Consider the following 22,073-nt stretch of genomic DNA (forward strand, 5'->3'; position numbering starts at 1 on the left):
AAGTGCTACAGGAAGCGTGGGGTGAAATGTCAGTTGAGTATCTGGACAAACCGACAGCTAAAATGCCAAGGATCTGCAAAGCTGTCATTGCTGCACATGGAGGATTTTTTTATGAGAACTCTTAAGTATTTTAAGAAGTTCTGAACATTGGGCCTGGGTAGCTCAGTGAGTAAAGACACTGATTACCACCCCTGAAGTCGCAAGTTTGAATCCAGGGCGTGCTGAGTGACTCCAGCCAGGTCTCCTAAGCAACAAAATTGGCCCGGTTGCTAGGGAGGGTAGAGTCATATGGGGGTAGCCTCCTCATGGTCACTATAATGTGGTTCATTATTGGTGGGGTGCACGGTGAGTTGTGCGTGGATGCCGCGGAGAATAGCGTGAAGCCTCCACACGCTATTAATGTCCTGACTATACATTGTGATCAGTTGAATGCCACTTTGGTGAATAAAAGTACCAATTTCTTTCCATAAGAGCAAAATCTGTACATTATTCCAAACTTTTGGCCGCCAGTGTATTTCTAAACTTTCGCTTTCATTGGTTGCTTCACTGCCATGCATAGATAAAGTCCTACCCTGCTGCATGTATCTCCAAATCTTTTGAACATAAACCAGACTCATTGTGAGATATAGAGTACTTTAAGCCATACACTAACATTGCATGGTTGTTCCTTATCGACCTTCATTTCCTCCAGCCAACAAAAGCCACAGTGAGATGTTTTTTTTCACAGCATTAATAGAATGGTTGGTGTATGTCTCTTCCTCTTTGGTTCAGCTGAAGCAGAGAAACTGCCACTGGCTTGGAATGAAGCCAATGTGGAGGAACTAGGGAGGAGAGGAAACCAGGTGGTGGTCGTCATCCCAGATGCAAGTATGAGTATGTGTCCTTCAGAGCATACAACCACCACCCTTACTTTCCCCACACCCTACACCAGGGAGGAAGTACTGGGAAGCTTAGAAGGCAATGTAACCAAAAATTTGAATGTTGATCTCTTCTTACCTGTCCAAGTTCCTGTTGTTCTTCAGCCAAATGGGCTTTCTTCAAAAGTTTGTAGTGAGGAATGCAGAGGGTCTGCTCTTCAACACGGAATTAATGAAGAAACTGCAAGACTACAAATTTTATGCTATTCTCACAGACCCGTTTGAGCCTGTCGGAGATTTTGTAGTGAATATCTCTCCATTCCAGCTATTTATATGCAAATAAACCTTCCTTGTGGTGTCGACACTCTTGCCAGCCAGTGTCCAAGTCCACCCTCTTACGTTCCACAACGTATTACCGAATTTACAGACCAGATGAATTTTTGGCAAAGGTGTGTAAACCTCATAAGGAGTCTGCTGCAACCCATGGCTTGCTGAAGCAGGTGAAATTGCCTCACGTCTACTAAAGAGAAAAACATCTGTGATGGAGATGATGAGCTGTGCAGCTCTCTGGTTAATGCGTTTTGACTTTGCCTTTGAATTTCCACGACCAGTGATGCCCAGGTTTGGGAGGGTTACTTTTGAAATGTATTCCACTACAGATAACAGAATACATGCTGTAAAATGTAATTTGTAACTTATTCCGTTAGATTACTCAAGGTCAGTAACGTATTCTACAGTGCATCTGGAAAGTATTCACAGTGCTTCACTTTTTCCACATTTTGTTATGTTACAGCCTTATTCCAAAATGGATTAAATTCATTATTTTCCTCAAAATTCTACAAACAATACCCCATAATGACAACATGAAATAAGTTTGTTTGAAATCTTTGCAAATGTATTAAAAATAAAAAATCACATGTACATACACTATATTGCCAAAAGGATTCGCTCATCTGCCTTTAGACGCATATGAACTTAAGTGACATCCCATTCTTAATCCATAGGGTTTAATATGACGTCGGCCCACCCTTTGCATCTATAACAGCTTCAACTCTTCTGGGAAGGCTTTCCACAAGGTTTAGGAGTATGTTTATGGGAATTTTTGACCATTCTTCCAGAAGCGCATTTGTGAGGTCAGACACTGATGTTGGATGAGAAGGCCTGGCTCGCAGTCTTCACTCTAATTCATCCCAAAGGTGCTCTATCGGGTTGAGGTCAGGACTCTGTGCAGGCCAGTCAAGTTCTTCCACACCAAACTCGCTCATCCATGTCTTTATGGACCTTGCTTTGTGCACTGGTGTGCAGTCATGTTGGAACAGGAAGGGTCCATCCCCAAACTGTTCCCACAAAGTTGGGAGCATGGAATTGTCCAAAATCTCTTGGTATGCTGAAGCATTCAGAGTTCCTTTCACTGGAACCAATTGGCCAAGCCCAGCTCCTGAAAAACAACCCCACACCATAATCCCCCCTCCACCAAACTTCACAGTTGGCACAATGCAGTCAGACAAGTACCGTTCTCCTGGCAACTGCCAAACCCAGACTCGTCCATCAGATTGCCAGATGGAGAAGCGTGATTCGTCACTCCAGAGAACGCGTCTCCACTGCTCTAGAGTCCAGTGGTGGCGTGCTTTACACCACTGCATCTGACGCTTTACATTGCACTTGGTGATGTATGGCTTGGATGCAGCTGCTCGGCCATGGAAACCCATTCCATGAAGCTCTCTATGCACTGTTCTTGAGCTAATCTGAAGGCCACATGAACTTTGGAGGTCTGTAGCGATTGACTCTGCAGAAAGTTGGCGACCTCTGTGCACTATGTGCCTCAGCATCCGCTGACCCCGCTCTGTCATTTTATGTGGCCTACCACTTCGTGGCTGAGTTGCTGTCATTCCCAATCGCTTCCACTTTGTTATAATACCACTGACAGTTGATTGTGGAATATTTAGTAGCAAGGAAATTTCACGACTGGACTTGTTGCACAGGTGGCATCCTATCACAGTACCACGCTGGAATTCACTGAGCTCCTGAGAGCGGCCAATTCTTTCACAAATGTTTGTAGAAGCAGTCTGCATGCCTAGGTGCTACATTTTATACACCTGTGGCCATGGAAGTGATTGGAACACCTGAATTCAATTATTTGGATGGGTGAGCGAATACTTTTGGCAATATAGTGTAAGTATTCACAGCCTTTGCCATGACACTCAAAATTGAGCTCAGGTGCATCCTGTTTCCACTGATCATCCTTGAGATGTTTCTACAACTTGATTGGAGTCCACCTTGGTAAATTCAGTTGATTGGACATGATTTGGAAAGGCACACACCTGTCTATATAAGGTCCCACAGTTAACAGTGCATGTCAGAGCACAAACCAAGCCATGAAGTCCAAGGAATTGTCTGTAGACCTCCGAGACAGGATTGTATCGAGGCACAGATCTGGGGAAGGGTACAGAAAAATGTCTGCAGCATTGAAGGTCCCAATGAGCACAGTGGCCTCCATCATACATAAATGGAAGAAGTTGGAACCACCAGGACCCTTCCTAGAGCTGGCCGCCCAGCCAAACTTAGCAATCGGGGGAGAAGGGCCTTAGTCAGGGAGGTGACCAAGAACCTGATGGTCACTCTGACAGAGCTCCAGCGTTTCTCTGTGGAGAGAGGAGAACCTTCCAGAAGAACAACCATCTCTGCAGCACTCCACCAATCAGGCCTGTATGGTAGAGTGGCCAGACTGAAGCCACTCCTCAGTAAAAGGCACATGACAGCCCGCCTGGAGGACTCTCAGACCATGAGAAACAAAATTCTCTGGTCTGATGAAACAAAGATTGAACTCTTTGGCCTGAATGGCAAGCGTCATGTCTGGAGGAAACCAGGCACAACTCATCACCTGGCCAATACCATCCCTACAGTGAAGCATGGTGGTGGCAGCATCATGCTGTGAGGATGTTTTTCAGTGGCAGGAACTGGGAGACTAGTCAGGATTGAGGGAAAGATGAATGCAGCAATGTACAGAGACATCCTTGATGAAAACCTGCTCCAGAGCACTCTGGACCTCAGACTGGGGCGAGGGTTCATCTTCCAACAGGACAACGACCCTAAGCACACAGCCAAGATAACAAAGGAGTGGCTCCGGGACAACTCTGTGAATGTCCTTGAGTGGCCCAGCCAGAGCCCAGACTTGAACCCGACTGAACATCTCTGGAGAGATCTTAAAATGGCTGTGCACCGACGCTCCCCATCCAACCTGATGGAGCTTGAGAGGTCCTGCAAAGAAGAATGGAAGAAACTGCCCAAAAATAGGTGACTTGTAGCATCATACTCAAAAAGACTTGAGGCTGTAATTGGTGCCAAAGGTGCTCCAACAAAGTATTGAGCAAAGGCTGTGAATACTTATGTACATGTGATTTTTTTCGTTTTTTATTTTTAATATATTTGCAAAGATTTCAAACAAACTTCTTTCACGTTGTCATTATGGGGTATTGTTTGTAGAATTTTGAGGAAAATAATGAATTTAATCCATTTTGGAATAAGGCTGTAACATAACAAAATGTGGAAAAAGTGAAGCGCTGTGAATACTTTCTGGATGCACTGTAAATACTTTGGATTGCTTCTTCATCACTGGTAGATTTTTTTCAATTGTTTTGACTATAAAAACCTGTGCCAGTACAGAAGACAAAATACGTTAAAAATACATTCTCTGAAAAAAATCTTATGCAGTGTTGTTTCTAAAACAAGATAAATCAAATTGATCTTGTTTTAAGGATTTTTAGATATTTTTACAGGAAAACAATAAAAAAAATTATTATCAAGAATATGATTTTTGCCCTAATATCAAAGGTCTTACTAGAAAAAAAGAAATTATGATCCAACGTGAATTTTTTTGATAAAAAAATATGATCGTACCTGGTAACATGTGCATGTAAAATGACTAGAAATAGCATTTTAGCTTAGCGTAAAGCTGACAATTTACACAAGGTTTATTTCTATTTCTTCTGCTCCAAACTTACTTCAAACATACTTCTCTGTCTGCTCGTATGAATGTAATACATCATAAGAAAGTGTTTCACCGCTGTTCAAATGCATTTTGGATCGTGTCATTTATATGGATAAATGTTTTCCATCTGAAAGGACTAAATATTAAATGAAACAAATGACAATAAAATGCAAAGTAATCTCTTCAGTAATCAAAATACTTTTTGAATGTAACTGTATTCTAAATATCAATGATTTAAATTGTAACTGTAGTGGAATACAGTTACTTATATTTTGTATTTTAAATACATATTCCCGTTACATGTATTTTGTTACTCCCCAACCCTGGTGATGCCTAACATGATCATGATTGGAGGAAGGCAACCAAGAAACCAAAGTCTTTGTCACAAGTAAGCTTTTTTTAATTACATTTGAGTGCTTCTCCCCCTGTAACATTATCAGTATAAATTTATCTTTTTGTGACAACATCAATTTTTTATTTATGTTTTATTTATTTATGTGTTTTTGTCATGAACTGTGAAGAGGGCACCATTCCGACTGAGTTAAGAATTTTAGTGTTCCCGGTTAAAAATGACCAACCCATTAAAATGTACATAAATCTCTCATTATGAAAATATTTTCACTAGATATTGCGTTAGATCTTTTTGATAACTTAATTTCAAGTAATTAGAACAGGTTTTGTATTTCTTTTTTTGAACTTTGGAACTAAAATAGCATTATTTAATGAAGTTAATAAAGAAAGCTTTGGGAGGAACCTGCCCACCTAATCAATTATTAGCTGTAGAATATAAGCCACTGCTTACCTCTCCCTGGTGACAGTCCTTTTGGCATCCCTCCACTTCCCCATCTCAATCCCTATTTTCTTTATTTTATCTATAGCTATCCTAATCTATTCACTAGTCCCAAAGGGGGTAAATTAGTGCTCGAGTCGAGCCTCATCTTCGAGCCCTTCCTTTGCAGACAGCAAGCCACAAACATACCTACGTTTTACCTTATATGGGCAGGTGAACTCGAGAATTGATTATTTTATCTATATAAAATAATAAAAAATATTCACAAGATTTTCTGAGGTATTTATCACACAATTATTTTAGGAAACATTTTCTTACTCTTTGTGAGTATGTGAAAGTTCACAAAACACATTGTTATAATATTTTTGCCTAGTTCCTGTGGGGTCAAGAATAGTTCAGAAGTTGTCTGGGATGTGTGTGTGTGTGTGTGTTTTCGAAGACGTGCTCATTTAATGGTTGAACAGGCTTATGAACACCAATTGTTTTCTTTTTGTAACCTTATCTATTCATTCCTGATGGCCAGTCATTTCTGACAGAGAACACCACAGGGGTGTGTGTGTGTGTGTGTGTGTGTGTGTGTGTGTGTGTGCACATCAGGGCACCCACACACTCACCCACACACCTCACGCACCCCAACATGCCCTTTGGATTCCAAAGTGTGTGTGTGTGTGTGAGTGTACAGTATGAGTGTGTATTGTGGTGCAGGAGCCAAGTGGAGAAATTTCATGTAATTAAATTCTAGTCATAAATTGGACGTGACCACTTTAATAACTGGTGTTTTTCGACAACTGCTTTCCGGCACTCTTTCATGTTACACATGTGTGCTGGTTAGGACGTGAGTGCATACCTTGTGCAAGAGAGCTCCCGGTTTTGTTCATCATTTGAGAATTCTTTGGGTAAATATAAAATTTTACGCAAAATGCTTATAAATTGCATTAAATACAGTATGTGTTCAGAAGAGTCGTATGTTAAAATTGAGTGTTTGTTATGGATAATTTTTGAAGGATGCATATGGATTTCATGTGTGGAGTTTGACAACGTTTTGCATACATGTGAGGACTGGGTATATAAATTTAGTATTAATTATATCTTATTTGATGGTTTGTAGTCCAGAGTGTTTTCCGGTTTGGTGAGTGGGTGTAATACGTGTTATACATGTCCTTAAAGCCTGGTTAGAAATGCATAAAATGCTTTGAGTAATTTAAGCAAGTACTTAAATGCATAAAATGCTATGAATGTTATAAGCATGTATTGAGGAGATGTATGCTGAAGCATATGAGTAGGCTAATGCCCTGTTATATTTTTTTTTTTTGACATTAGCCTTTACCGTATTTCATTATCATATTTCATTACCATGTTTCATGTTTGTATCTTTATCATTACTTTTTTATACGGCCCCATTGACCGCTGTTTTATTCTTTGTTTTTAAAACAGCCATCAGAATAAAACTGTAAAATATATTTTTGTATCCTGTATTGTTTCTTTACAACCCACCGGCAACATTAAAATTATGTGCACATGAACAATTGCATGGACTCCACCTACAGAACAGTCACAAAAATCCAAATAAGGTGAGACGGAATACAAAAAAAGCGCATGCGCAAACTTATTCTTTCGTTCATTCATTCATATGAAATGTTCTTGTGCAGTTGGCCAGGTTTTCTTTAAAAACAAAACAAAAGTGAGTGCAGCTACCGGTTTCCTATTGTAGCCTATTCAGCAATGTAGAAATGTAGCCAATTCAACAACTCATCAGTTATTTATTTTCATCATCAATAAAAAATCCATTCATTGACCGCGTTTACTGTAAATACTGTAAAAACACACTATTCTTCAACCAATGTCCATATTCGTGCTAAACCTTAATTTCAAAAAGAGGTTTATGCTTCTTTACATATAATGAAATATACATGGCCATCATGTTCTGTATATTCGCAATCTCTTCCCGCTATTCTGCCAAAAATGTGCTTGACAGATTACATATCGTATATTACACCTGCCTGTTATCTTGTAGGTCTCAAAATTAATTTATTATGGAAACGTGCAGATGGGGCTATAAATAAATATTCAGTTACAGCAGATATCTAAAATAAAGCATTTGCATTACACATAATCTAAATATGACCACATTCTCACTTATATCGGAATGTTAACCCTATAACGCTGTATGTATAAAATATGATACACAACCTTTGATGGCTCCTGTCTCACTCTCTGTTCAAGCTGAAAAGCAAAAAAAATAAAAAATAAAAACATATGCCGTGTAAGTTTTACATGTTTATGGCACCATCTAGTGGTTATTTGTTAAAAAAGTGTTCCCTATCTGTCACTCACTCGACGTTGGTGTCGATGTAGTGACACTAGGGGTCACTCTTGGGAGCCCGAGACACCTCTGGTCTTTGATAAAAGGCCAATGAAAATTGGCGAGTGGTATTTGCATGCCACTCCCCCGAACATACGGGTATAAAAGGAGCTGGTATGCAACCACTCATTCAGATTTTCTCTTCGGAGCCGAACGGTCATGCTCATTGAGCTGAATACTACTGTTCATTCACCTGCTGGATCTGACGGCGCATTTCAGCGGCTTCTCCCTCCTCTGCACTGGTGCACTGCAGAGAACGCCCCTGGGCGCTTCGGCAGAAAAACTAGAGAGGATATTTTCTGAAAGAGCATTTTTCCCCTCTAAAAGAGTATATATTTCTCTAAAAGAGCGCACACACGGAACGTCTTTTTAAAGACGCGTCTTTTTAAAGATGCTTTTCCGATTGTGTGTTATTCCTGGTTGTGCTCGTTATCTCTCGCCTTCTAACGGTCACGATCACTGTCTTTCGTGTCTGGGCACTGCTCACGCGGAGACAGCGTTCGTGGATGGTCACATTCTCATTGCGAGAATGTGTCCATGGCAACGTTGCGGTCGCGGCTCGCCTTCGTAAGGAAGCGAGCCACCCCAGAGGCTCCCGCCTCGGTCCTTTTACCCACGGGTTTGAGGCCAGCGCGGCTAGCACTGGGGGCGATTTGGGGACCCCAATGGGACCGCCTCCGCCGGGTATCCCCCGCGGAACTCCCATCCCCCAGCACGCTCGTCTGCCCCGATCGGGCTTCCGGGTGAGTCCGCCGGCTCGTCTCACGGCGAGTTCGACCTCTTATTCGGAGCCCGCGAAAGTGATGAGCTCTCGAGCGCAGCATCGGAGAGCGGGCTCGTCCAGTCGGAAGCCTCGGCTGGGCTCCTCCCTTCGGGGTCGATCGCCCAGTCACAGGCTGACGCGGAGATGACGACATGCTTTCCCGGACAGCCGCGAGCGTCGGTTAGAGTGGATTTCACCACTCTTCCCTGAACCCTCGCGGCTCTGTGATTGGTTCCTGGGCTCGCGGCGCCGCTCAAAGCCACGCCCCGCCCCCGTTCCTTTCTTCCCGGAAGTGCATGAAGAGCTGACAAGATCGCGGGAGGCACCTTTTACTGCCCGGTCCCGATCTTTTCAGCTTCCCCGCTCTCACTACCCTCGATGGTGGGGCGGCCAAGGGTTATTCGGCAATCCCCCGGTGGATAAAGGCGCTCGCGGTGCACCTATGCCCGCAGAGCGCCGCCACCTGGCGTGGGTGCCCAAAGCCCCCGTCCAAGGCCTGTAGGTTTACGTCGTCTCTGACGGTCAAAGCCTACGGCGCTGCTGGACAAGCCGCCTCCGCCCTGCACGCCATGGCTCTCCTGCAAGTCTGCCAAGGCGCTAAAGGAACTGCACGAGGGTAGTTCCGCCCCGGGATTGATGCAGGAACTGCGCTCGACGACCGACCTCGCTCTCCGAGCGACGGAGGTCACGGCATGGTCTCCCGGGCGGACGATGGCCACACTAGTGGTCCAGGAGCGCCACCTTTGGCTCAACCTGGTCAAGATGGGTGAGGCCAACAGGACACGATCCCTTGCTGCCCCCATTTTCCAGGCGGGCCTATTCGGCGACACTGTCGAGGACTTTGCCCAGCAGTTCTCGATGGTAGAGCAGTAGATGGATGCTAGCCGGCTTGTCCTGCCCCGGCGTGGCTCAAGATCCCCCCATCTACTCATCGCCGAGGGCGTCCCCCTGCGGTGACTGCACCGGCTCCGCCGCAGCCCGCCCCTCCGGCCCGGCCCCGGCGTGGAGCCCACCGCAGGAAGCCGACGCCACCCGTCTCACAGCCGGCACCGAAGAACCCACGGAGGTCTTCGAAGCGCCCCTGAGACGGGCGACCCACGGACAACGAAACCCGCTGCTCTGGAGCTGGTAAGCAGATCTTCTTTTTGTTACCTTTTGCATTTAATTGCGCTGCATGCCCAAGTGGCTGCAGTACTCAAGAGCTCCGCAAGAGTGGTTTCCTTGTTCCCTGGGTCACATATTCGGTGTGTACGGCTGGCATCACGACCACCGTCCACCACTCCATTTGGCAGGTTGGCGCTCCAGCGGCGGTCTCCCGCCCTGAGCGCCCAGCTGTGGCACAAATCTGCCCCCGATGTGACAGTCTCCACGGGTCATGAGGACAGGCCTCTTCCTCCCCCGTCCCAGGCTGTTCCGGGGGTGGTCACAAGGAGCCAGGTAAGTGCTTCGATGTCCTCTGACTCAGCACGGCCACGATGGGGTGTGGCACCTCAAGCTCCGCCCCGCCGCGAGGCCCCACCCGCCGGTACATCCGATGACGTTGTCCCTTTGGTCCCCCTTGCGCGGAACTCGGGTGCATGGCTTGCGCTTTCCAGTCCGTCGCGAGGGCTGGTCCGGACCGTCCGACTCGGCTGCATGATTCACTTCGCTGGGCATCCGCCCAGGTCCAGCGGTGTCCACTTCACCTTGGTGAAAGATGGAAACGCTGCTACCTTGCGCGGAGATCGCTACCCTCCTACGGAAGGACGCGATAGAACCTGTCCCTCCAGCCGAGATGAAGAGGGGGTTTTACAGCCCCTACTTCATTGTACCGAAAAAAGGCGGTGGGTTGCGGCCAATCTTGGACCTGCGAGTACTGAACCGGGCCCTACACAGACTCCCGTTCAAGATGCTGACGCAAAGACGCATTCTAGCGAGCGTCCGGCATCAAGATTGGTTCGCGGCGGTAGACCCGAAGGATGCGTACTTTCATGTCTCGATCCTTCCTCGACACAGACCCTTCCTGCGGTTTGCGTTTGAGGGTCAGGCGTATCGGTACAAGTCCTCCCTTTCGGCCTGTCCCTGTCTCCTCGCGTCTTTACGAAGATCGCAGAGGCTGCCCTTGCCCCGTTAAGGGAGGTGGGCATTCGCATTCTCAACTATCTCGACGACTGGCTAATCCTAGCTCACTCTCGAGACGGGTTATGCGCACACAGGGACCTGGTGCTCTCACACCTCAGCCGACTAGGGCTTCGGGTCAGCTGGGAAAAGAGCAAGCTCCTCCCGGTTCAGAGCATCTCTTTTCTCGGTTTGGAGTTGGACTCAGTCTCCTTGACGGCGCACCTTATGAACGAGCGCGCCCAGTCGGTGCTGGCCTGTTTGAAGGCGTTCAAACAGAAAACAGCGGTTCCACTGAAACATTTTCAGAGGCTCCTGGGGCATATGGCGTCCTCGGCGGTGGCCACCCCGCTCGGGTTGTTGCATATGAGGCCGCTTCAGCACTGGCTCCAGACTCGAGTCCCGAGACGGGCATGGCGCCACGGGACACACCGCGTGGCCATTACGTCGGTCTGTCACCGTCTTTTCAGCCCTTGGACCGACCTCTCGTTTCCACGAGCAGGTGTTCCGCTAGAACTGGTCTCCAGGCGCGTCGTGGTCACGACAGACGCCTCCAAAATGGGCTGGGGCGCTGTTGGCAATGGGCACGCAGCTGCCGGCCTCTAGACGGGTCCGCAGCTGCGTTGGCACATCAACTGCCTCGAGTTACTGGCAATTCTGCTCGCCCTGCGGAGGTTCCGGCCGTTGATCCAGGGCAAGCACGTGCTAGTTCGGACAGACAGCACGGCAGCGGTAGCATATGTCAACCGCCAAGGCGGTCTGCGCTCCCGCTGTATGTCATAACTCGCCCGCCGTCTCCTCCAACGGAGTTAGCAGCACCAAGTCGCTGCAAGCCACTCACATCCCGGGCAACCTCAACACTTCGGCGGACGCGCCGTAACAACAGGTTACCCTCAAGGGAGAGTGGAGACTCCACCTTCAGGTGGTCCAGCTGATTTGGAGTCGATTCAGTCAGGCACAGGTGCACCTGTTCGCCTCCCAAGAATCCTCCCACTGCCCGCTCTGGTACGCCCTCACCGAGGCCTTCCTCGGCATAGACGCGCTGGCACAGCTGGTCCCCTGGCATTCGCAAATATGCGTTTTCCCCAGTGAGCCTGCTCGCACAGACCCTGTGCAAGGTCAGGGAGGACGAGGAGAAGGTCGTCCTGGTAAGCACCCTACTGGCCCGCCCAGACGTGGTGCTCAGACCTCACGCTCCTCGTGACAGCTCCCCCTGGGCAAATTCCCCTGAGAAAGGCCCTTCTTTCTCAGGGAAGGGGCACCATCCGGCACCCGCGCCCAGACCTCTGGAATCTCCATGTCTGGCCCCTGGACGGGACGCGGAAGACCTAAGCCGTCTCCCACCTGCGGTGGTAGACACATTCACTCAGGCTAGGGCTCCCTCTACGAGGCGCCTGTATGCCTTTAAGTGGTGTCTGTTCGCTAAGTGGTGTTCTTCCCATCAGGAAGACCCCCAGAGGTGCGCAGTCAGATCAGTGCTTTCCTTCCTGCAAGAGAGGTTGGAAGGGAGGCTGTCCCCTTCCACCTTGAAGGTGTACGTTGCTGCCATAGCAGCACACCATGACGTAGTCGACGGTGAGTCCTTAGGGAAGCATGATCTGATCATCAGGTTCCTAAGAGGCGCCAGGAGGCTGAATCCCTCCAGGCCATGCCTTGTTCCCTCATCGGACCTCTGTAGTTTTTCAGGGTCTACAGAGAGCCCCCTTTGAGTTTTGCAGTCAGCCGGGCTTAAGGCACTCTCCTTGAAGACTGCCCTCCTGACTGCGCTCACTTCCATCAAGAGGGTAGGTGACCTGCAAGCGTTCTCTGTCAGCGAAATGTGCCTGGAGTTCGGTCCGGGCTATTCTCACGTGATCCTGAGACCCCCGACCGGGCTATGTGCCCAAGGTTCCCACCACTCCTTTTAGAGACCAGGTGGTGAACCTGCAAGCGCTGCCCCAGGAGGAGGCAGACCCAGCCCTGGCGTTGCTGTGTCCGGTGCGCTCTTTGCGCATCTATTTGGATCGCACGCAGAGCTTTAGACTCTCTGAGCAGCTCTTTGTCTGCTTCGGTGCACAGCGGAAAGGAAGTGCTGTCTCCAAGCAGAGGATAGCCCACTGGCTCATTGACGCCATAACTATGGCATGTCTCGCCCAAAACATGCCGCCCCCGGTAGGGCTACGAGCCCATTCTACTCGTGGTGTAGCGGCTTCTTGGGCCCTGGCCAGAGGTGCCTCTCTAACAGACATTGCAGAGCAGCGGGCTGGGCAACACCCAACACCTTTGCAAGGTTCTACAACCTCCGGGTGGAACCGGTTTCGTCCCAGGTAGTGGCACGCAACACAAGCGGATAAGCCCGGGATAGCCGGCCGGGTGTATCGCTTGCACATAGCGCCTTCCACCTCCTTTTGAGCTGAAGACGTGCGCTGTTAATTCCCAGTAGTGTTCACAAAGGTTGTTCCCTGGTTGACTTCCTCCGAGCCCTGTGGCAGTCGAGTTTTCGGAGAGACTCGCTGCCGGCCCAGTACACGCGCTAACTAAGAGCCCGGTTCTGGGGTAGGTGCTCCGCATGTGCGGTTCCCTGTAAGGCTAACCCCATGCGATCTATATCTTCCGCTAGTTCGTTTCCCTACTGGCAAACTGCGTCTTCCTTGGGCAGAGCCTCTCAGTCTCCATGTTGTAGTAACTCCTCCCCCATTGGGTAGGATCTACCTTGAAGGCTCTCCACATGGTTGGAAAGACCATGTGATGTATTCTTCCACTTAAATATCCCCCCCTCTCTTGGGGCGAGGTGTGGTCTCCGCGGTGTCCTCCCCTTGGGAGGGACACCCCCCGACTAGACCTGGCGGCCCAGTCGGATAATCCCCCTTCTTTTTTAGGGAGTGGAAAAAGAGAAGGGGAAAGAGGCCATGACTGGGTTAAGCCTGTCTCTATCTCTGGGTAGTCGACTTGTCCCCAAAAAGGGCCGTTCGACACTCATAAATGTGTTGGGGGAGGTTACGTGTCGACCTGGTGTGCTGGCTATGAGGCACACAGCAAGTCTGCCCACCACACACCGCCAGTTCACGTAACACAGTTCAGCCTTGTGGCGTTTTGTATAGGGACCCCTAGTGTCACTACATCGACACCAACGTCGAGTGAGTGACAGATAGGGAACGTCATGGTTACTGGTGTAACCTCCGTTCCCTGATGGAGGGAACGAGACGTTGGTCCCTCCTGCCACAACGCTGAACTACCCGCTGAAATGGCCGGACCTTATATCGGCTCCTCAGCGTAAAACCTGAATGAGTGGTTGCATACCAGCTCCTTTTATACCCGTATGTTCGGGGGAGTGGCATGCAAATACCACTCGCCAATTTTCATTGGCCTTTTATCAAAGACCAGAGGTGTCTCGGGCTCCCAAGAGTGACCCCTAGTGTCACTACATCGACACCAACGTCTCGTTCCCTCCATCAGGGAACGGAGGTTACACCAGTAACCATGACGGTTTCAATGCTCATATTGATCTATTTAAAATGGCGGTGGACTTCTGCAAAAAAATAGACAGCTTGTTTTAATAAAGTAAAGGTGACAGTAATGATTATATTGTTACTGATATTTTAAAATGAGTATTTGCTGTATATAAGCAACTTATGCTTGGTTGATTTTTTTAATATTATTTTTTTGAAAAAGAATATTGAAATTACATGTATCAAATATGATACAATAAGCTACTGAGGAATGTCTCAATGACCATTCCATTCCATTCATGCCCACTATAAAAATTTAAAAAATAAATCACAGAGCATTACAAATTCTGACATATACTTTTTATAAGACATATTTAAAGTGTGAACTAATAATTATGTGAAATTATATTTCACATATGCAGCCTGCTCTGTCTTTATAAATATCTCATTATTTTACATGACAAGCTATTATGATGTCATCTTACCATAAGTTCCTGAGACCCAGCAAAAAAAGTTTGACAATGTCCCTTTTTTTAAATGTCAGTATAGTGTTTGGTGCTTAAAATACATATGATAAAAAATTGTTTATTGAATTTTTTTTATTTTTTATTATTCATATTGTATTTGATGTGCTGAATTGAACTGTGATACATTTCAGTCCATATTTAGAGACCAAGGAGAGGAAGTTGTATTGGTCAAACATATGGTCTCTCTGAAAAGCCCAGGGAGTCCTCTACTACCCCAAGATTTACCACTATAGCATATATGGGCTTAAAGAAACTTAAATAACAAACTTCTTACATAAAAATGAATTGCTGGTCCTCAGGAGGATAATGACATTTAAAGCCTGATGTATCAAATAAGATATATAAAAAAAACTTGCAAGCATTTTCTTTTTATATTTTGTCTAATGGTGCTAAAAACAGTTTAATGTCAAAATGTTTTAATTTGATTTGAATTATCTGACAATTCTTTCATGTGTCAGGCTTTACAGGGTTAATAGTTATAATACTGTAGTTCATGTAAGATGCTCACTCATTAATCAGTCAGTGTCTGATTTTTCGTATTTGCATCACTAAAAGTAAAATCAGGTCAACGCGCAGCTGGCACACCGCAGTATTGTCACAAATACGTTCATACACACGCTTGTCAGTTGACGTACACATAAGAACATTTTTACGTCAATTTCTGCAAAAATAAATCCAGATTTTTTTCCTCATTTTTGACGTAGGATCAAATACATGAAATTTAGGATCAAATCTGATTGTATGTATGCTTCATAAATGAGGCCCAAGGTTTCTGTACATACCTCGAGATGAAATCATCCAGGCGGAGGTAAGCAGAAATGCTAAACTTGACTTAAAAGTAAACAAAAATAGTAGTGCAATTGAGGAAATTGTAAACAAATCCAGTGTAAAGGTTTAGATTCACTTTCTGTGGGAACATTGTTATATTATGGTACAGTAATACTTTATTTTGTATAGCAAAAATGTTTACTTGACAGAAGCTGGTATTTTGTATTGCCAGGCAAAGCCACATAGGCACTTTGCACCATTCATTTGAGTTTTTCACTAACATTTTATCACTGACATGTCGAAATTGTAACAGTTGTGTTTACTTAACCTAGGATGTGGTATTTATTTCATTTTTATGCTTGACTGTTAAAACTTTTTAACAAACATAAGCTTAAGCAAATAATAAATTAGGTATATTTTATATATGAGCCTAGAGTTAATAGTTGTTTAAACTATACATTTAATACATTCATAAACAGTCTTATCTCAAACTCTGCATTTTCTGGTCTCGGACTCGACTCAGAGTTGAAATATATTTTTGTGGTAATCAACATCATGCCACAAATTCTGTCGATTGAGCTTAACTTGTATTGAACCCAGAGTTTTCATTCAAATGTGAACATATGACAATTTCCTAAATGTTCCTATGAATGATTTACAGTATAAAATGCCAGTACGCATGAAGAAATGTTCCTAAATGCATCCCACTACACTCTGGTTATACTCTGGTCTCGGCTACTTGGACTCAGATGAGCTAGTCTCCACTATGGCATGGAGTGTCTGCTTATTTTATTAGTGTACAGTATGTACTGTTAAAGAATTACAGAAGGCCAAAAAGTTTAGATATTATTTTTTTATTATTATTTTATTTTCAGGGCTACACTAAGTGGCTAAACTCCAAAAGGAGGATGTTTCATCAGTTTATGTTGTTTCACAACCTCTTTTAAATTTTTACTTGATTTCTGTATGGGGGAGGGGGCAAGACCTTTTTTTTTTTACTGTTGATGATTGACTACATTAACATTTCTTTAACATTTACACTCCTTGCTTGCTTCAGTGCCATATTTGGACAAGCATTTCCTACCAGCTGCAAACATCGGCATCTCTTTTGAACAAAGTCCTGGCACATATTATGTCAGTAAAATTGCATGGGTATTTACTTTCTTATTCTCCTTAATCTGCCAAAAGTCACTGTGACATATTTCTTAACACTACTGACAAAATGGTTAGCGTCTGGTTTCTGAGTCTCTTCCTTGGTTCAGCTGAAGCTGGGAAACTGTTAGTTGTTCCTTCAGATGGCAGCCACTGGCTTGGGATGAAGCCCATTGTGGAGGAGCTGGGAAGGAGAGGAAACCAGGTGGTGGTCGTCATCCCAGATACAAGTCTGAGTATGGGTCCTTCAGAGCATACAACCACCCTTACATTCCCAGTACCCTACACCAAGGAGGAATTACTGGGAAACTTAAATGGCAATTTGACCACACTTCTGAATATTTATCTCTCTTCTGACCTTGCCAAATTCCAGTCATACTTTCACGCACTGGATCTTTTGCAAAAATATATTGTGAGGAACGCAGAGGGTCTGCTCTTCAACAAGGACTTAATGAAAAAACTGGAAGACCACAAATTTGATGCTATTCTCACAGATCCATTTGAACCTGTCGGAGTTATTGTTGGCGAATATCTTTCGATTCCAGCAATATATATGCAAATAAACCATATTTGTGGTGCTGAAATTCTTGCCAGCCAATGCCCAAGTCCACCTTCTTATGTTCCTAAACGTAATACTCATTTTACAGACCACATGAATTTTTGGCAAAGAAGTGTGAACCTGGTAAGAAATCTGCTGCAACCCATGGCTTGCAGGCATATGTTTAGTCATGCAGATGAGATTGCCTCAAATGTACTTAAAAAGAAAACATCCATGGTGGAGATCATGAGCCGTGCAGCTCTCTGGTTCATGGTTTTTGACTTTGCCTTTGAATTCCCACGACCAGTGATGCCTAAAATGGTTATGATTGGAGGAATGGCAACCAAGAAACCAAAACCTTTGTCACAAGTAAGCTCTCGTAATTGTATTTGAATGCTTTTAACATGTTAAGTATTGTAGTGCTGTAGTCAGCATGGTGTAGACAGAATGTCCATGCATATCTCCAGTGAGAAAATTCTGCCTTTTGCTATGTTAGTAGTCATTTAAGTGTAGGAGAACCTCAGAAATATGCTTAGTTAGACAATCGCCATAGAAAACGGTATTTGTTATGTTGCTTTAAGCTTGTTTAGTGAAATGTTTGGATCAGGTCAGAGCAGGACAATGGCTTGTCATTTCTTCAGTGTGAGAAGGAGCAAATTAGTCTCTGTCAAAAAAAAAAAAAAAGAAAAAAAAAAGCAAACAGCACAGAACACTATAAGACGTTTAGATTAAATTGCCTACAGGAAATCACAGCGGTGCAAAAGACATTTAGTTAATTAAGTGGTGGGTGCTAAATAAGCTCGGATATAAATAGCAACCCTAATTTCCAATGGATATAGTCTTATTTTTAACAGATTTTTATTTTTTTATTCAGTGTTGCTATAACATTGTGGGAAATGGAGCATTTGTGCATTGCTTTAGTGGGCACACTCTGTTAATTGCTTACAGAAGTCTGAAAAGTTTGGATATACATTTTTGGTCAGAACTACTCTTTGAAGTCAAAGTCCGAATGTGTTGTTTGGTAAGTGTGTGTGGTTTCAAAGCTGATTTTGAATTTTTACTTTATTTATTTTTTTTGTACAACTGTTAATGAGTTTTCTCGATCCTTGTCTGTTATTGGCATGGCTTGTGAAAATATCCAGCAAATTCTAAAGCCCATGAGGCTCATTCCCTCGGAGTTAAATAATAGGTAAAAATAAAAATTCTATAATTATTTCCATTTCCATTTATTTATTTAGCAGACACTTTTGTCCAAAGCGACTTACAAAATGAGGAACATAAGCAGTTTGTCATACAAAAGCCAACAATATCTGTGAAATATTAATTAATTTAATAAAAGAAATAGTGATGGCTTTGGTAAGACATGCCTTTCTGTCTTGTAAATTTACGAGTATCACATCGCAGGCACAGACTGCGGAGGCTGCTTATTGTTTTAAGTGCGGTCATTTTCAACACTTTTTTTATCCTTGGAAATAGAGTAGCTTTCCAATTATCAAAATATAGCAATACAATTTATATAATGCAAAGACCACATAATTCATATTGTTCAGGGAAAGTCTACGGCAGCAGACTATGCACTCACTTTTCGCACTTTGGCAGCACAAACTGGATGGACTGATGCACCATTAAAGACTATTTACCACAATGGACCTATTACAAGCAGAGATGGCTAGTCGTGATGAGAACCTCTCACTAGAACAGTTCATCTCTCTCTCCATTATGTTGGATAATTTGAGGTGCTCTCACTCTCCAGTTCCCCAGGTATTCAACACTCCTTCTGTTACTCCTTCCAACTCTTCTTCTGAACCTATGCAACTGGGTTATGCCAGACTGACGAGAGACGAACATCATCGACGCATTACCAACCGGCTTTGCCTGTAATGTGGAGAGAATGGTCACTTTCTGTCTTCCTATCCTACCCGGCCACATGGATCGCCCCAGCGTGATTCAGTGAGTGATTTTCCTATTCATCCTATTGAAAACCATCATATGTTTGTGCCTATGACTCTTAGCTCAGCCGCTTGTAATATCACTGTTGAAGCTCTCATTGGCTCTGGAGCAGCTGGAAATTTTACTGATGCTCACCTTAGGGGGCATTCCGGAGGGACAGCTTGTGTTCCCTCTCTTTCTGTTGTAGCTCTAGATGGACGACCATTGCACTCTGGACCCATACAATAAGTCACACAAGAACTCAATTTACATGTGGGAGTCCTTCACCATGAAAATCTCCACTTTCTGATCACACAAGCACCCAACAACCCAGTGGTTCTTGGCTATCCGTGGCTGGTCAAACACAACCCCAGTATTTCTTGGACCGATGGTGAGATTATAAAATGGGGACCCACATGCTTTGCATCTTGTATAAAGTCAGTTAACCTGGTACCTCTGAACGTTAATATGGTCACCACGGCTCCTTGCTCCAAGCTCCCGGAGTTCTTTAACCTGTACAGTAACATTGTGTGTGTGTTTAACTTCCTTAATCTACTTCTACTGTCAAAAGTCACAGTGAGATATTTCTTCACATCACTGATAGAATGGTTGGCGTATGGTTGTTCTTGAGATTTTTCCTCTTTAGTTCAGCTGAAGTTGGGAAACTGTTGGTTATTCCTTCAGATGGCAGCCACTAGCTAGGGATGAAACCTATTGTGGAGGAGCTGTGGAGGAGAGGAAACCAGGTGGTGGTCATTATCCCAACTCAAGTCTGAGTATGGGTCCTTCAGAGCATACAGCCACCATTACATTCCCAGTGCCATACACAAAAGCTGAGATAGAAGAGTGCTTGGCAGATGATCTGGAGACAATCTTGAGTACAAGACATAGCCAAGTTCCAGGCATTCTTGATCTCACTGGATGTTCTTCAAACGTCTACAGTGAGGAATGCAGAGGGTCTGCATTTCAATGAGGACTTGATGAAGAAACTGAAAGACTACAACTTTGATGCTGTTCTCACAGACCCTTTGAGCCTGTTGGAATATTGTTGGCGAATATCTTTCGATTTCTGCAATTTATATGCAAATCAACCATCCTTGTAGTGTCGACACTCTTGCCAACCAGTGTTCATGTCCAGCCTCTTTTGTTCCACAAGTTTTTACACAATTTACAGACCATTTACAGATTTTTGGCAAAGAAGTGTGAACCTGGTAAGGACTCTGCTGCAACCCAAGGCTTGCAGACATTTGTTTACTCATACGGATGAGATTGCCTCACATGTGCTTAAGAGATAAACAACTATGGTGGAGATCATGAGCCATGCAGCTCTCTGGTTTTTGCATTTTGACTTTTCCTTGGAATTCCCTCGACCGGTGATGCCTAACATGATCATGATTGGAGCAACAGTTAGCCAGAAACCTAAACCTTTATCACAAATTAGTCTTCTTAATTAAATGATTAATTCGCTTTACTAGTTTTGTAGTTGTAGATGTAATTTTGATGCTTCTTATTATCCATAATATCTGTAGTGAATCTAATATACCCTAATATCCTAATATAAAAGTATCAGCAAATGCGCCACATGATCGTCTTTTGAGTAATTGCATTGAAGCCAAAGCAGTCATTCACAACCAGAACAAATCTAATTATCCTTTATTAGAATTTTACTAAAAGTCTTCAGCACTGCAGAGTGTTTAAGTATCATAAGCATTTCCCCACAAAAAAAGGCAACTATACTAGCTTAAAAAATAATTATGAGTTTCAATAACATTCATATGTCATCGTAATGTTTGGTCATTTCTCACTTTTATTCATAGTTCATCCAGCCCCTTTTTGAACGAGATGAACTGAACGAACGACATGCAGTGCTTCGTCTTGTTCAACTGGTCAGCAGATTGTTCATGAACGAAATGACTTATTAATTAAATTTTTTCGCAAACAAGTTTCCCAGTACATTCAGTTCGTTCATGGATGACATAATCGAATGGTTCAGTGAAGGGTTTATACGTTCAGTGGGTCAAACAATGCTCCTTCACAGCCCGCTCTCGAATGCTATTGGCTCACGCTAAAGTCTGTCTTTAAAAGCAGGAAAAAGCAACACAAATGAAATTTGCATGTCTACAAATGTACAAAGACACTAACACCATAACCGTTTTCACCACAAATATGATTTTTGACCTAATATCAAAGGTCTTACTAGAAAAAAGAAATTATGATCCAACATGAAAGCCTGGTAACATGTGCATGTAAAATGGCTAGAAATAACATTTTAGCTTAGCGTAAAGCTGACAATTTACACAAGGTTTATTTCTATTTCTTCTGCTCCAAATTTACTTCAAACTTACTTCTCTGTCTGCTCGTATTAATGTACAGTGTTGGGAGTAACGCATTACAAAAGTAACGCAATTACAGTAATGTATTGCTTTTTGCTGTAACGCAGTAATATAACGCATTACTAATAACATTTCGGTAAGATTATACCCATTACAATCTCAGTAACACGTTACAACGCATTTTAACCCAAAATTAAGTAGCGTTTTGTATTTTTAAGAATTCACCAACACCAAACATTTTTCCACCAAAGAAACATTTCGGCACCAGAGATAAAAAAATCAGTGAGTAAAAGAGTAACATTATTTCCTGTTGCTGGAATACGATGGTTGAGATGATGACTACAGAGACTGATTCTACATTTGCGAGATGGACATACTCCCATCATTTTCAGTTCGTCAGAGACAAGGATAAGAACATTATAGTCAAATGCAAAAAGTTTCATGGGGGTGACTGTGCACTGGATCGATGCAGATACCTTGAAATGAAAGAAGGCTGCGATAGCTTGTAGAAGATTCAGGGGTCGACATACATACGACGCAA

General features: G+C 44.2%; 1 protein-coding gene and 2 pseudogenes across 1 annotated transcript; all 3 read left to right on the forward strand.

The window, feature by feature from the left end:
• The first annotated feature begins 737 nt into the window (after positions 1-737).
• LOC127447794 (UDP-glucuronosyltransferase 1-2-like) lies at positions 738-16,692 on the forward strand (annotated as a pseudogene).
• Positions 16,693-16,802: 110 nt separating this feature from the next.
• On the forward strand, positions 16,803-19,104 carry LOC127447795 (UDP-glucuronosyltransferase 1-6-like). Its single transcript, XM_051709857.1, has 2 exons — positions 16,803-17,639; positions 19,024-19,104. Exons 1-2 carry the CDS (start codon positions 16,803-16,805, stop codon positions 19,102-19,104), a joined length of 918 nt encoding a protein of 305 aa, XP_051565817.1.
• Positions 19,105-19,804: 700 nt separating this feature from the next.
• LOC127447796 (UDP-glucuronosyltransferase 1A5-like) lies at positions 19,805-20,653 on the forward strand (annotated as a pseudogene).
• The last annotated feature ends 1,420 nt before the right edge of the window (positions 20,654-22,073 follow it).

The sequence above is a fragment of the Myxocyprinus asiaticus genome, chromosome 11 (genome assembly GCF_019703515.2).
Source record: "Myxocyprinus asiaticus isolate MX2 ecotype Aquarium Trade chromosome 11, UBuf_Myxa_2, whole genome shotgun sequence".
NCBI classification, from domain to species: Eukaryota; Metazoa; Chordata; class Actinopteri; order Cypriniformes; family Catostomidae; genus Myxocyprinus; species Myxocyprinus asiaticus.